This window comes from Rhinolophus sinicus, linkage group LG05, assembly GCF_036562045.2.
Source record: "Rhinolophus sinicus isolate RSC01 linkage group LG05, ASM3656204v1, whole genome shotgun sequence".
Lineage (NCBI taxonomy): Eukaryota > Metazoa > Chordata > Mammalia > Chiroptera > Rhinolophidae > Rhinolophus > Rhinolophus sinicus.
In genome coordinates, this window is record NC_133755.1 from 151,059,070 (window position 1) to 151,075,244 (window position 16,175).

The following is a 16,175-nucleotide window of genomic DNA, read 5'->3' on the forward strand; positions in this document are numbered from 1 at the left end:
GCCAGGGTCAGCCACTCAGCAGTTTGGGTCCAGACAAGGGACAGCCGAGTGGGAGGCTCTGTTTCGCCACGGCGCCTCTCGACGTCACACACACTCGCTCACACTCAGCCACGCGCTTGGGGTTATTCTTTAAACAGAGGACTGAAACTCGACCGGCAGACGGCGGGGCGAGGAGGAGGGCCCAACCCCGAGGTCCCAGAGCCCGCCCCGCACCTGCCCGCCCTCGCCCACGTCTGCACGCTTCCCAGTTAGAGAGAGCAGCCTGGCGCTCCCGCTCACCGCGGTCTCTCCCTGCCCGCGCGCAGCTCCCGGCCCCAGGTGTAAGGCCGCGTTCCCACGCCTCAGCCCGAGCCTCGCCGCAGGTTAGGGCGAGAACGGACCCGCCCCTTCGCCCCAGCCAATCGTGGCCACGCCGATCCCGAGGAGGCGGTGCCCGCCCGGGCGGTGCGGATCTGCGCGCGGGAGGCGGGCGAGGTAGCCCCGCCCGCGCGGGGGGGCGTGGCCGGCGCCTGCTCTTGCGGCGGAGCTGGGCTGCGGCGTGGGAAAGATCCGCGAGGAGCCGACCGCGCCGCGGCGGGAGCGGTTCCTGCCCGGGCCCAGGGAGGGAGGGAGGGCGGGGAGAGGCAGGCAGGGAGAGCGCTGCGCCCGGCTCGGCGTCCGTGGCTCCGGCCGGGCTGCGCCCCGTGCCGTCTTCGCCGCGATGAAGCGCCCCTGCGAGGAAACCACCTCCGAGAGCGACATGGACGAGACCATAGACGTGGGGAGCGAGAACAATTACTCGGGGTGAGCTCAGGCTTGGCGGGAGCTGGCCGGAGCCCGAGGCGTCGGGGAGCTTTGTGCACGAGCAGCTCCTTGGAAATCCCGAGGCTCCTCTCCGCGGCGTCCTAACGGAGCCGGGAAAGTTTTGCCCGAGAAACTTTGAGTGGTGGGCGCTCACGGAGCGTGCATTGGGTGGGGCGAGGGATGTCGGTTTTCACTGTAGGGGTGGGGCGCAGAGGACCGGGGACGCGACTGACAAGAATACGGGAGTTGGCGAGGGAGGGTGCCGGGTTGCCAGCGTGGGGTACACGGACAGGCACGTCCCGGCGATGGGCGACGCCCCCGGCCCTGAAACTGTGTGTGGGAGCATTTTCAAAATGGGCCAGGCGAAAAGAGAAACAAATTGATTTTTTCAGTTTTAAAGAAACTAAAAAGATAACTTCCTTTCTGGAGAAATTAAAGCAGCTTGCGGATGTCAAGGCTAAGTAGGTTGAGCTTTCCAGGTTGACGTGTGTGACTAGGCTGACGAGAGAGTGAGTGACAGATGTAAGGATAGTTTCTGGCATCATCTCTTTGACTGCTTGTTCTTAAGTCTGGAAAAGATCGAGGTCGTGATCACAGAAGCCAGACCTCCACTTTCCAGTGACAGAGGGAGATTACCGAGGCATTTTAGTGCCAAGGCGGGTCAAATGATAATTGCTTCTAATTGGCATCCTCAGAAGCACCTTAATTATTTATCTGCAGCTGTCACTCAACGCAGAATTCTTCCTACTTTTGGAAAACTTGCAATACTGTTTTTTCTTTCAATGCTGTTATTCTAATATATACAAACCAAAGCCTGAAATCAGTAAGAGCAAAGATATTTATATGAAACATTGTTTGCAAAGTATCTTCTAATTTTAAAATGTATCATCTTAAAAAATGAGATCAGAAAAACAGAAGATATGTGAAAGGCGAAACCAGTTGAAAAGGTGTGGGAATGAGGGAAACAGTTAATTCAGAAATAAGATCCAGAAATGAGAAGGTGAGGTAATAAGATCCTGGTGTGTGCAACATTTCTAAAATGAAAGAGAATAACAGGAACCTGGAGAATTTGAGAATATAAAGAAGCATAGAATCCATGAATTATGAAGAGTAACAGATAAAACTAGAAAGGATGATAAAAATTGTAAGTGGCAAAGTAACAATTTGATTATACTTTCAATATAAAATACCTTTTCGTTAAGAAACCTAGACGTTTCAGTTTAGATTGAAGGCACAACGATACTCACCTACAAGTTTCATTTTCAAAGTAAAACATTTATCTACGTAGTATTGACCTAATTTTAATTTTTGTACCTGTGGCATTTAATTGGGGGCATTCTTTTGGAAGATTAGTATACAAAACATTTCATTTGTCTTTTTTGTTCCTGTTGTGAGATATGAATAATTGAAGTTTTGGAATACTAAGATAACTGCTGTTTATTTTGAAGATTGCATCTAGGTACAACAGTTGCATATGTGATGACTGTATATGTTTGGTAGTGGTGCTAAACATGGCCTTTATTTTAAAATAGCTTTGCTTTGTTCAGTGTGTCTGACCGGATTGAGGAGGAGGATGCTATTAGAGATTAGTTGACTTTTAAGAAACATTTAAGAAACTAATGTCTAACTTCTCACCCTGACTGCCCATAAGTATCTCACTGGGAGACGTAATAAAAGTTTAGGGATGTTTTTGCCAATGGATTTAGCATCTAGGATTACTCATTAAAATTTTTAAAAAGGCATGATTCCTACCTGCAAAGAGATATAAGGGCTGAAAGCAAAGTATGTTAAGAGTAAAGAATAAAGAATAAACACAAACCTGAACTGTGCAATTACTCTGAATCTTTAATGGATGCCATCAAGTACCCAGAAGAAACAATTGTTATGGTAATACAGCACCTGACATACTCTTCCTATTTCATAGGCAAAGTACTAGCTCTGTGATTAGATCGAATTCTCCAACAACAACATCTCAGATTATGGCAAGAAAGAAACGAAGAGGGGTATGTGGTTTTTCTTTCTTTTTATTTCATGTAATCCAGCCTAGTGTGTAACAGTTGTGTTTTTCCATTATGAATAATTTTATTTTTTGTGTGTTCATAAACTTTTGTTGTTGTTTTGCTTTCTTTGGGATAGATAATAGAGAAAAGGCGTCGAGATCGGATAAATAACAGTTTATCTGAGCTGAGACGACTGGTGCCAACTGCTTTTGAAAAACAAGTAAGCTACCCTCACCCCTGACCACTCCACCAAAAATCTCAAAAAATCTGATTCTCAACTGGGAATGTGGGTTCTTGTTAAAGCTCATTAAAATAATAGTATATGTGCTCTGATCTGGCACAGAGCAGTGATTTCAATAAAATGCTTTGTTGTGGCAAAACTATTAAAAACATAATCCATCGTGAAGTTGAAAAACATTTCCATTCTTGAGCTTATTTTCCCCTTAAGGGTAACAATGTTCATGCTTTCTCTGTTCTTTCTATGAAGACCAGTAGTGGTTTTGTTTAAAACCAAATTGTATGTAGTCTTCTTCAGAAAAAGAGATATATGTGAAATTTCATTTTTGTCTCAAATAGTTTTTTAAAAAATAAGCTTTTTATTGTAAAAATGACCAAAGCCCAGAAAGTAATATAGCTAGCTCTACTTTCTAAATAATAATACTAAAAAAATTTACTTACCAAACCACTTGGTTTCATTTTTAATTCCTGGATTAACAGAATGATGTTCGATTTACAACATCTCTTTTGAAGTTTGGTAAAAATCAAACTAGCCATGTGCCCCTTTTTTCAAATATTCCTTTACAAAAAATAAAAATAAAAAAATCGCCCACTTAAAAGAGTAGGAAACCAAATATTTAAATCTTTCTTTGTCGTTTTGGAAAAGTTGTTCTCCTGCTGCCATGGTTGATGGCACAGATTTCTAAGAGCATCTTTCAAAGAATGTGGCATCATACCCTTTTTGAAAATACTTTCAATTTAGAGTATAACACAGCAGTTGTTTGTTTATTACATTTGCTGTTTATTTCATGAATCACAAACATTATAAAGCAAGCCCTACAAAGCCCTTGGAAATTATCCAGACTGTAGTTTTGTTATTAGTCACTTTCACTGAAACTACTATACATCTTCATGGAAAAATTGAACATTGACAGAAGTACAAGATGGAATATGCTATTGATTATACATTTTTAAGAGAAAAAAAGCCACCCATTCTGTATTTTGAAACTGTCTTTGATAAACTAAATGTAATGTGGAAATTATAGTTTTGATATGGTAGCATTTTCAAATGACAATAGGCTAAAAATGAAAAATATCAGTAATCAGTGATGTTTTTAGTTTGAGTACTGTTATGAGCACAGATATGAGGCACAGTTAGTTTGGTGATTTATTTTTCTTGGTATGTTAGTTTTTTTTCCTTAAATGTAGACTTAAAACAAACTTTAAAAGCAAACTTCAGTTGTTTGGCAGTTACCATAAACACAGACTTTCCCATTTGCCAAGCTTGGCTACCAACCCGTAGTGAGCTGGCCCTGTCACAATATGATTAGAAGGGTGTTGTTTCAAGCAGTTTAAATAACTGGCATTCTCACCATGTACTGGGTGCTGATAATTTTCACAAAACAAGTAAAGCATAGGAACCTGAAATAACTTCAGTTTCCTTTTCAGAAAAACATATTGATTTAATTATTTAGCTCTTCCAGGAAATTGAAGCCACCCACAGCACTCTGAGACAGTTTGAGGTAGCACATTTTTATTTTACTTCGTGTCCCAGAGGTTGCCTTTTTTTTAAAAGGGGGGAGGGACATAAAAATATATTTTCAAGACAGTTTTATTAAGAACTATTTTGAAGGACTCAAACATCCTTAAGTATTTCTGATACTTACAAGGTAAGTAAATTATGCTTTCTTGTTTATGATCTTGGGATTCACAGTGACACCTGCTGGTGATTATTGGGAAAAAAATCATTAAAAATCCCCTATTGCAGTTTTGGTTCTTCTTACCAGTGGTCTATTATGAATTACCTTAAAGACTTGTTAGAATTTTCTGCTTGAAAAAATTACTTTCAACAATACTTTGCTAAGATCTTATCTCCTTATTCTCTAGATTTTATTCAACTGGTCTAGACTTCAGCATAATATAGGACTATTGGATGTCCTATATAATTGGATAATAAAATAAAGTCTATTATTAACCAGGGTACTGATAGGATGTAAAGTTTGAGATTTTCACAATTATAATGATTTTAGTGGAGTGATACTGGGAATATAGTTATTCTTATGATTAAAAAATTATTATGCCTTTTAGTCTTTAACAGTTAAAATGGGAAATACTGTGATTGGGTGTGACATAGTAATTAGTGTTTTCATGTAAAGTTTGAAAAGAATTCAGATTTTTCTATGAAAAGAATTAAACTTAAAATTTTCTAGTGAGAGGGAAAATTGAAAATCCAGTGTAAAATGTTCCAAAATAGTTTCCATAGGACTTATAAGATTTTATTATTTGTTTATGCAGGGATCTGCAAAGTTAGAAAAAGCCGAAATACTTCAAATGACAGTAGATCATTTGAAGATGCTTCAGGCAACCGGGGGTAAAGGTAAGTAGGTGACTTCATTTTCCCCACTTTACACCTTTCTTTCTCCATCTTTTTCTTCCTAAGATTATAAGGAAGTCATAGCTGAACAGTTCTTTAACAAGCTGAGATAGGAGGTCCCAGATTAAAGCCATGGAAATCAATGCTAATGGCAGGATTGAACTCGTGGGAAAGAACTTCTGGAACAAAAGAAGCACTTGACCCTAGGCTTGTGTTTGCTTTCATAATACTGTGGGAGTAAAGCTTCATTCACAGCAGCCTGGTCAGAGATTTGTTTGGGACTTCAGAAGTGCATGCTGAAATCTGTACAGAAAGACAAAACAAACACACAAACATCCAAACATAAACAGGAGGTTAGAGGCAATCTTTTTCTTTTTTTTCTTCTTTCTCTTCCCCTGAACCCCTCATTAAACCAGATCTAGGACTCAGTATAATGCAGCTATTCTAAAAGAAGTGACTATAAAATTACTTTCATTGCTGTTTTCAGATTTCAGTTCATCTTAGATTTAGATCAGACAGAGCATTCGAAGTGCAGGGAGTGAATCTGTGCTGGAAACTGTTAATGTGAGTAGTCATTCCTGCGGAGAGCAAACAGAAGCAGATGCCCTGAGCCCAGTGCCCTGGAGAGATGTTCTTTGTAGTGGATAGTGATTTAGGGAAAAATTGTTCAGGGGGTCAGGGTTGGACCCTCACCTATGCTAAAAATAGACTTGAGTTCCTTAAAGCTGTAATATTCATACAGATTTCATTGTTCTGTTTCTTATACATCACTCAGACTGGATTTCGCTCTTTTGTATCTTTTTTACCCTTCAAGTAAGCCTTTGCCATTCATCTTAGCCAAGGGAGTTATTTATTATATTTCATAGCTGGTTAAGGACAGGGTACCACAAGGGGCTGAGTGCTGCTGCACCTACCCCCTGGAGGCTTCTCTGTGCTCTGCACCAGCCTTTCACTACATAATGTCATAGTTTGTACTAGATCAGGGCCAGAATAGAGCATTGGAGGGAAATAGCTGGTTATCAAGTAGTATGGAAATATTTCCATTTTTAACTCCACTATGGCCATACCATTGAGGACCTGTGGAACACAGCCCTGATCTTTCACCTGTGTCAGGTGGGGGGTGATCATTGTATAGGGAAGCCCACATGGTATGACTTACCTTCGGTTGCACCTTCTCAAGGAGTCTTCCTGAATGAATGGGCATGGAATTGTGATTTCTACTCATTAAATGTAACCCTAAGCGTAGGATGCAAACATTCTTACATAATGGAGAAGAGAACTGGGTGAAATCTTAAAAGCCAAGGATCCAGCCCTTCCTGGCCACTGCCTCATCTTTGACCTGAGGCCGAAGTACAAAGGACACTGCTGCACTGTGAGGCCTACACCAGTGCTTTGAGCTCTACAGGCCCCATGATTCTGTCTCTACACCTGCTACTTCAGGATACTAGGAGAACCATTGAATTAAGGATAGTGCAAGAAAAGTTGCTTGATTGCTCTGCCTCCCTTGGCGTTGTCAGCCACAAGACTAAGAATTCTTATCAGGGTTTCAAATATTTGGCACGAGCTATACTTCTAAAGAGGAACATTTTTCTTATGCCTTATTATAAAAACTCAGTTGCTATTCTTGGCTACTTGAACAGTCCGAAAATTCATCCCAGAATAGTTTATCAACGACATTTCCAGGCAAGCACCATACAAGTGGCCTGACTGCCAGGTCATTAGAAAGGTCATCAAGTAGGAGGACGTGTAGGCCTTGCAGATGGGGGGCTGGCATTGTGGGCTCGCACCATGTGAGACTCACAACTGCTATGGGGGCCTCACCGTGTAGTGGTGAAGAGCATGGACTCTGCAGTTAGGGTGCCTGGTTTCAAATCTGGCTCTGCCGTGTATTAGCTCTTTGACCCTGTTAAATGACTAACCCTCTCTGAGCTCCACTTTCCTCATTGGTAAAATGAAGACAGTGCTAGTGTCCACCTCACAAGGTTGTTGTGAGTTTATTCACTTAAAGCCATAGCATAGTGATGGCACAGACTATGTGATATGGACCCATGTGCTATTATTTTTGGCCTAGGATCCATTCACAGCAGACAGTTGCTCATTGTCATTTCCCTATGTATTCACCAACAGGATAGGAATTGCATAATTTATATTCCTTAAGGTGCAACAGAGAACTCTGCCATATACAGCAACCTATAGCTGGCAGACCACAAATTTCAATTATTTCCTGCCTGCTCATGAAAATTCTTGGAAGCTTCTATGGTTCCAGTTGGTTCAATTCTTTACAGTCTTATCTCGATATTGCAGTCGTTTCTAGGAGGATTTAGTAGGATAACCTAAATTTCTAAATCCCTCTGGGTTTCTGAACTCTGTCTACTCTGATGATTATCTCCCACCTTCTTTCATGGAAGTCAGAAGTCTGAAAAGTCGCACAGAGAATCTGAGGATTCTCATGTGAAATCTTTCTGTGGAGCCTGCTTCTTTAGCAAGAGCTTTTCCTCCTAATCCCAGGGGCTTTGTTGCTAACTATGCTGAAGTTCTGGGATAACTATTTTTCTTGCTGATCTTCCACATTTCATGATATTCTCTTATATCATCTCTGTGCTGTTACTTTTTAATAGTGTTTATTTTTGCCCCAAATGTCTTTTTGACCTTCAAATTTCTGTTGGAGTTCTAGCTTCAGGATTTTGAATATTGTGACTACTGTTTTTCAAAGTGCTTTGATTACAGAATAAGATAGTTTAATTATTAATAGATAAATTAGACAGGTAATACTTTGATCTGCAAAATCATAACAAAGATAATGTAGTAAATGCCTTAGATGAAAATAACTGTGTTTGAATGTGATATTTCTCATTTATGTATATAGACATCCCAAAAGTGAGTAAACTTATAAAAGAGATTAAACTTATAATTTGAAAATTAACTTTAAAAAAATGTTACAAATGATAAAAAAAAAATCTGAAAAGGATATATTTTTACATACTGGAGGTCACTCATTCAAAATAGTGACATTTCCCCAAATGCCTGATTATTACTGTATTCTTAAATTGACACTGATAATAATCAGATATTACTGTTTTTCTATTCTAATGTATTATCTTTGAGTAAAAAGGGATTCTCATAAATGTGACCCAGCTCTAGCTATTTTTATGGTAGTCACCTTAGGCTTGGGGATGAATGCATAAACACTGATACAATTAACACACATTTTTTTTCTTGGGTGGATGCCAGGAAAAAGTAAGCTAACCAGGGAAGGGAATATATATTTGATCTTCAAGAAAAGTAAGAGTTATAGTAAGTTTATATCAGCAAAGCGGCCTTATACTGCCTGATAGAAACATAAGATCTTCAAATTAGTAACCAAAAATATTTTTTTAACCATTTTATTTTTATTAAATTTTTTTCGTGCAAAGTAATGACATGATGTTTTCACTTTGTTGGTAAAAAAGAAACTCACTATGAGTCAAGAAGCATTTTTTAAGATATAATAAGTGATGGTTCAAGAAAAGCCCTCTTTCAGAAAGTGCTAAGGCTGTTGATGTGCATTTCAAATCTGTGTTATAAAAGACAGTGAGGATGTTTCAGATAAACCCTTTAATCTCTAACTCATGGGACAGAGACAGAGAGACTGGAGCTCTGTATTACCATGAAAAAGTTAGACTAAGGAGTTTCACTATGCCACAATACAAAAGGAGAGACACTATTTTTTTATTCCTGGAAATGTTTGAAACATGGATGTTTTTAATTTTTCCTCCCATTCTGATATCTGGTTGCAAGAACAACTGTAGTATAAAGCATTGCCAAAGTTGCCACACATGCAAATTGTAAGGTACACTTTCTTAACTTCTGCAATCATTAACAACCATAAATAGCAGGCAACGTTTTCAGAAAGGATCGTCGTTCTACCTAAATCTTCCGAAGGACAGAGTGGAACATAGTCGGTGGTTACTCTTAGTAATTGGATCGTTTTGTGTCTCGCTGTCTCTCCTGGCCCCCACTTTGCTCGAACCCCCTTTAGGCTACTTTGACGCACATGCTCTTGCCATGGACTTCATGAGCATTGGATTCCGAGAGTGCTTAACGGAAGTGGCGAGGTACCTGAGCTCTGTGGAAGGCCTGGACTCCTCGGATCCACTGCGGGTGCGACTGGTTTCTCATCTCAGCACGTGTGCCTCGCAGCGGGAGGCGGCGGCAATGACGTCCTCTCTGGCTCACCACCACCACCCCCTCCATCCGCACCACTGGGCGGCGGCCTTCCACCATCTCCCCGCAGCTCTGCTCCAACCCAACGGACTCCACGCCTCGGAGTCAACGCCTTGCCGCCTCTCCACAACTTCAGAAGTGCCTCCTGCCCACGGCTCCGCTCTCCTCACGGCCACATTTGCCCACGCAGATTCTGCCCTTCGGATGCCGTCGACGGGCAGTGTCGCCCCATGCGTGCCACCCCTCTCCACTTCTCTCTTGTCCCTCTCAGCCACTGTCCATGCGGCTGCTGCAGCAGCCACCGCAGCAGCGCACAGCTTCCCTCTGTCCTTCGCAGGGGCGTTCCCCATGCTCCCCCCAAACGCTGCTGCAGCAGTGGCAGCGGCCACAGCCATCAGCCCTCCTCTGTCAGTATCAGCCACGTCCAGTCCCCAGCAGACAAGCAGTGGAACAAACAGTAAACCTTACCGACCCTGGGGGACAGAAGTGGGTGCTTTTTAAGTTTCCAGAAAGTGAACTTCTTGCAATAGTAACTGAATGTCCTTCATTTCAGAGTCAGCTTAAAACCTCTGCACCCAGAGGTAGCCATGCAGATGTCTACAGATCCACAAAGGAACAATAAAGCTATTTGAGACACAAACCTCACAAGTGGAAATGTGGTATTATCTTTTTCTATTTTTTCTTTTTTTGTTTAAGGCAGCTTGGTAACTGATACCAGCAACTTTTGAAAACTTCACACTTGTTTCCATTTAGAGTTTTCCTGGAAAATATATGGACTGTATCATCGAGCAATGCATCAGTATATTTGAGTTGGAGAAGAAAAATGTCCTGACTGAATTCTCTTGAAACTAGATGGAAAAAAGAAAATTGTTTTTATTAAGTGCCTGAGCTAGTAAAGTTTTTTGTTTTGTTTTGTTTTTTTCTGAACGTAGAACATTGCACAAGTAAAAAAGAGTAGAGAGGTTAGGTTAAGAAAGGAAAGGGACAGACTTCGTGTGTTAGGCTGCAGACATACGATGCCAGACAAGAGTACTCTGTTGAAACCAAAAGGTTTTTATTGGCCAAAAGGATTGCTGAAAATAATTTTCAAGTTGAAAGGCCTAGTTTTATCTTAGTTTGCTTTCTCTGTACAGACTTGCCAAGTGATGACATTCAGCAATGCATTGGTATAAGCAATTATTCCGTCAGTGCTCAGATTAACAAGTATTTCTGCCCTGCCTGCAAACAAATCCCCAGGCACTTTTTTTTCCATGGCTCAAAATATGGTGCTTCTTTAAATAAACCATACATTTAGAGAGTGCACCCAGGAGCATTGCCTACTGTGTGCCCACCAGAGGCTATTTGATTCATGCCAACTTGAAAACTCCAGTTTATAAAAGCTTAGATTAATTTATTCAGTTTCATTTGGACTGTTTCACATATTTATCCTCCTCGTTTTGTCCTGATAATGAGCACTGTGTATTCTTGTCACCTTTTGTGGGAGAAGTTGCATTTCTGGAGGTGATGAGACAGGAAGAGAGCATTGGGAAGAGAAAAGCCATGATTTTTAAATGCTCTTTGTCAAGCTCGCGATTGTGTTTGATCCCAAATCAAGATGAATGTATGCAATGGGATGTACAGAAATTATTTTTGCCCATGCCTAGACTAGTGCTACATAAGGGTGTTTTTGGTTTTGTTTTGTTTTTTATTTTGTTTAATGACAAAATTATCTCTTAATACATTGAAATTGAACACGTGAGATTTTATGTTTGAAAGATAAAAACACAGCATGTATTATTATGCACTTCATTTCTCTGCTGTGTGGAGAAAGCAATAAACCTGAGAATGTTAAACATTATGCAAAATTATACTTTTAAATATTTGTTTTAAAATTACTGTACCTAGTCTTTTGTGCATTACTTTGTAACCTTTTTTTCTATGCAAAAGTCTACATATCACTAATTAAATGAAGTCCTTTTTGACTATTTTTATGTGGATGAGTTGCTTTGCAGAATGGAAAGTTGATATGAGTTGCCTTCCTTCACTAACAAGTTAAGCCATGGTTTTCTTTTTTTTTGCTTTTTCAAAGTCATTTGACATAATTCACAGCCTGCTTGAAAATAGCATTTATCTGAGCTTGTAAATCAATTAAGCATAAGTGGATATGACGTTATTTGGAGACAGGAAGTGATTAGTTTCCTCTGCCTTTTATTCTTAATCATGGTTCTTGGAAAAGTGCAAATACAAGAATAGTATACCCAGCATAGGATAATAAGCTAGAATGTGTCATACGTTTTGTAACTCAACAACATTTGTAGTGTTTTTAAAAATCACATGCATACATGATAGGCATATATATGCCTCCTGATGATAAATCCTCTGTACCTACCTCAATGAAAATTTCTTTTGATGCTGTAAAAATTATATAGGTATGAAGCCTGAAAGAGACTATTTCAGAGTTCTTAAAGCTATTGGGCCAAACATATTAAATGAATAAAAATGTTTTTATTATGCATGTCAGTTATGTTCAAAGTTAAAGGAAAAGCTGGGGGGCTTCTTATTTTTGTTTTGAAAAAAGCATATAGTTCATCTAATTTCTTCTGTCTGGAAATGGGTAAAAAAGATGAGCAAAAACAGATCACCTTGTTTCTCCTATCTGTAAGCTCTGTGGTTATAATGTCTTCAGTTAGCTCTGGTGGAATTAGGTAGCAAATAAGAAAATGGATTTAGTAGTATTTGAAGTTTGCTTTTGAATCATAATTTGTAGACAACTGGCATAGAAATATTTTTTTTATTTAGGATCTAATAGCTGATTCTGTGCCTATTGTAATGTCAGCATTTAAACAAGTTTTCCTTTCTGGAATGTAAACTGTTTTAGAGATCAGAATTTTTTTTTAAAATTTGAATTAAATATTTTAAGATAAATCCCCTTCTTCCTTTCCTCCCTTTCTCTTCCTTTTTTTCCTGACATTTCTTCCCCCCACAGGTGCATATGGGTTATTATTTTTCAGTTTAATTGATTAAAAGATTTGCAAACCAACTTGCCACATAGTTGCTAAGGGTTGTCCATGTTGCTAAAGATAATCATTAGAGTAAATTCAGTCATTTAAACTTAATTGGTCCTCAATCATTGTTTTACATCATCAGCTTTTAACATCACATATCACTCTTTCTATTATCTTTATCACTGAGTTTTTCATCTCTGATCAAATGTTTTGTGAAAGTGGTATTCCACCTTTAGGTGTGGTAATTTTTATGTTTACTACCAAAATGGGAAAGAAATTGTGTTTATAGTTCAAGGGAAAAAGAACATTTAAGGTTTGATGTATTAGTGGCTTTTATTTGTGTGAAAGTCCCAAAATCAACTCAAAGGAATTTTAGTAGGAAAAAGGGGGGTGGGGGGAGGAAAAGGGACATTTTTAGAAATCTTGTTTGCCCAAATGTTAAAAGCTATATGTATGCCTAATTAGAACAGTTTTGTATTTCACAGGAGTGAATCAGGAGGTATTTATTGAGTAACTTCTGTGTACCCAGCACGTGCTGTATATGTCAGGTTTCAAATGGTGTGAAGTAGCACATAAAAGTGTGACCCTACAGCCTGACAGTGACAGGTATGGCCACCATCCTAGCTTTCACAGGGACCCTCAAAAGAAGGCAGTGCTCTAGGAGTAAGGAAAGGGGTTTCTGGGAATTGTTTGGGAGACATTTTGCTCTCCTTGAAATCTTTTGCTATTACAAATGTGATATTTACTATCATAATTGAAGAAATCTGTAGGACTTTTAAAGTGATGTTGAAACAAGAAAAGTCCAAATATTAACTTGAGTGATGGCTCTACGGTCCACATGTACATATGTATCAACAATCATAATGAAGCCTTTTGGATAATCTTCCTTATATGTTCAACTTGTTCTTTTTGTCAATAATTAACACAAAGTAAGAGTAATCACCTTAGGTAACATCAATATAAAGCAAGATGATTTTAGAATTCCATATTTTCATACATCTAAGATTCCATTAATTGCACGATATGCTATTACTTTAAAGTCAGTTTTTATGGAAAAGAACTACCACAATATAACTTTGCACATTGATCATAAGATATACCAATTTCCAGAGTATAAAAATGAAAAAAAGTAATCTTGGATTTGAGGCTGTAATAGAACATAATATTGTACTTGAATGCAATTTTTAAAATCCATGGCTAGATATGTACATAGATTAAAGTGGGGCTGATTTCACGTCCTTTAAAAATACCAGGAAAGGTCCTAGTCAAATCAAAGATTCTGGATTGACTATAAGCTTAATAATCTAAAGATAGATGTATTTTTTAAGCTTTTTATGTTTTTATTGCCTAGTGGAACTAATCCTAGCTCTGCATTTTCCTGAAGAAAGGAATTTGATTTGCCTTGTAATTCTTGTTAAGATCTAAGCAATAACTGAAGTTGTGAATACTTCAGCAACTACAACAAAGCACTACAATAAATATGACATCAGAAACTGACTATAGCTCATATTCTTTGGAAGGATAAGTCTTTGAACTCGATGGGAGATCTTTAAAGGGAGAAAAGCCCCTTAGCTTCCATAGACAATCTTGTATGAGGGGTCAGAGACATATGAGAAGTAGCAAATAGGCATATGTCACTTAAGTACCAGGTGCCACTTTCTCCCTCACTTCTAACTGCAAAGAACAGACAGGAATTGAGTTGGTCAGGGAATCTGGTCCTCTGCTATACCTGACAGAACCAGCATCCACTCTAAGTCGCAAATCCAAAAAAGAAAATGTAATGCTAGCTGCTAATACTATTCAGTTGTTCTCTGTGCTAAGTTCCACACTAAGTTTTTGAAATCTATTACCTCATTTAAGCCTCATAATTGTCCTATAAAATACATCGTATTATTATCTTTACATATTAGGAATTGGAGAATAAGAGGTTAATTGTCTTATTCTAGTAGGTTGAGCTATGACTCAACACAGGCCTGTGTGACTCTTAAACCCATAGCTGACTTGTAGGCTGTGGCTTTAGACAGTATTTTTTTGGTCTCAGACTCATTCAGACTAACCAAGAGCATTGCAACCTGCCTGGGATCACTTCAAACTAATGACAAGAGTAAATCTGTCTAGGGCATTAGCATAAAAATCTCCACCATATCACCCTTTTAATAGATGGAAGGATGAAAAAAGAATAACTCCACTTTATTCTATCATACAAAATAGAAGAAAGTTATTTTGTCAGTTCCCTAATTTTAACTTTTAACTTTCAAGCAGGTCACACGTACCGTATCTTAATCAGTGAACTTTCTGTAAAAGTGAGGCAAAATGGTCAAGTATTAACACTGAGTAAGATATCTGAGTAAATTGAGTTTGAAAAAAAAAACAACCCTCAGTCTTCCATTGGATGTAAAAGATAGATTTTGTTTTTTGAGGGGAGAAGGCTACATTATCCTGAATGTTGATACATTCCAGATCCATCATGTCATAAAATAACATTTTTCATTTGGCCTATAAAGACCTGTCCAGTAACCCATTCACTTTAATAATTATCATTATCAGGAAGGGCTTTTTAACTAACCTAAACTCCAGCCTACACCTAAGCATGTTTTCTATAGCAGTTAACTGTTTATACGGGTGTAATTTTTCAAAACTCTTATAACCAGAGACATTTTTATATGCTTCTAAATTCTTGGTCTTCTGAGAACTGAATTTTCTGTTTCCTTAACTTCTGTTGTTATTCTATTAGTTTGTGGGAATAAAGAAATTCATGAATATGCAATGGTACATGCATGTGATAGAATGCCTTGTAAGGTATTTTTTAAGGGATAGAAGAAGGTTGAGTATCTTTGGCATATTAATCTAAAGTTTCTTGCTTTAAGTTTGCATTGTAATAGTTCACTGTAGTGAAGACAAAGTCACATTTTCTCAGACAGACAAAGTGTTTTCCTAACAATGGCTATTATTCATAATGCTTCACCTGTACACGTGGGGTGATAAATTTTCAATTGCTCATAAACTCCTAAACCAACTGAGTAATTGAGTTACCCCTCCTTTCCTGATTATAGGTTTGCTCCAAAAGGGCTTATGTTCAAGGGATGTCATCCTGAAAAATCATGCTAGGGTTTATTTTCTGGTTAGGTCTTATTTTCGGAGAAACTCAGTATCAAGCGGAATATTATTTATCATACAGTAAAACTCTGCTTCCGAGATCTTTCATCACTTCTTTTTAAACTTTTTTCCTTAATTACACAGAACCTAAAGACTTTTTTACCCCCACAAAACATCCGACGGGTGCTTTGTGTTATTCAGTTTGTGTAGACTTTCCCCAGACCAGCAGTAGCTGGCCTCTTCCCTTATCCTAGCCAGTCTGTCCCAGCACAGCTGCTTTAAATAGGCTTCCCTTTGGGTCTGCAAGATGATAGAGATGTGTTTGCAGTCAGGAGGGCAAAACACAGGGGTATATATTTTACTCATCGTATTTGTCACAGTCACAAGTCACCTCCTCCACAGGAACTACTCCAGTCAACATTTTTTTGTCTTGCAAGCTGCCGCTGTTAGATTTATTTTATTACTTTGAGATTTTTCTAAGAGCAGAAATATATATATATATAACAGTGTTAAATTGGT

The 16,175-nt window shown here is 38.9% G+C and overlaps 1 protein-coding gene across 1 annotated transcript; it reads left to right on the forward strand.

The window, feature by feature from the left end:
• The first annotated feature begins 650 nt into the window (after window positions 1-650).
• Window positions 651-14,057, forward strand: HEY2 (hes related family bHLH transcription factor with YRPW motif 2). Its single transcript, XM_019729486.2, has 5 exons — window positions 651-783; window positions 2,708-2,786; window positions 2,920-3,003; window positions 5,295-5,376; window positions 9,392-14,057. Exons 1-5 carry the CDS (start codon window positions 701-703, stop codon window positions 10,075-10,077), a joined length of 1,014 nt encoding a protein of 337 aa, XP_019585045.1. The 5' UTR covers window positions 651-700; the 3' UTR covers window positions 10,078-14,057.
• Window positions 14,058-16,175: the final 2,118 nt, after the last annotated feature.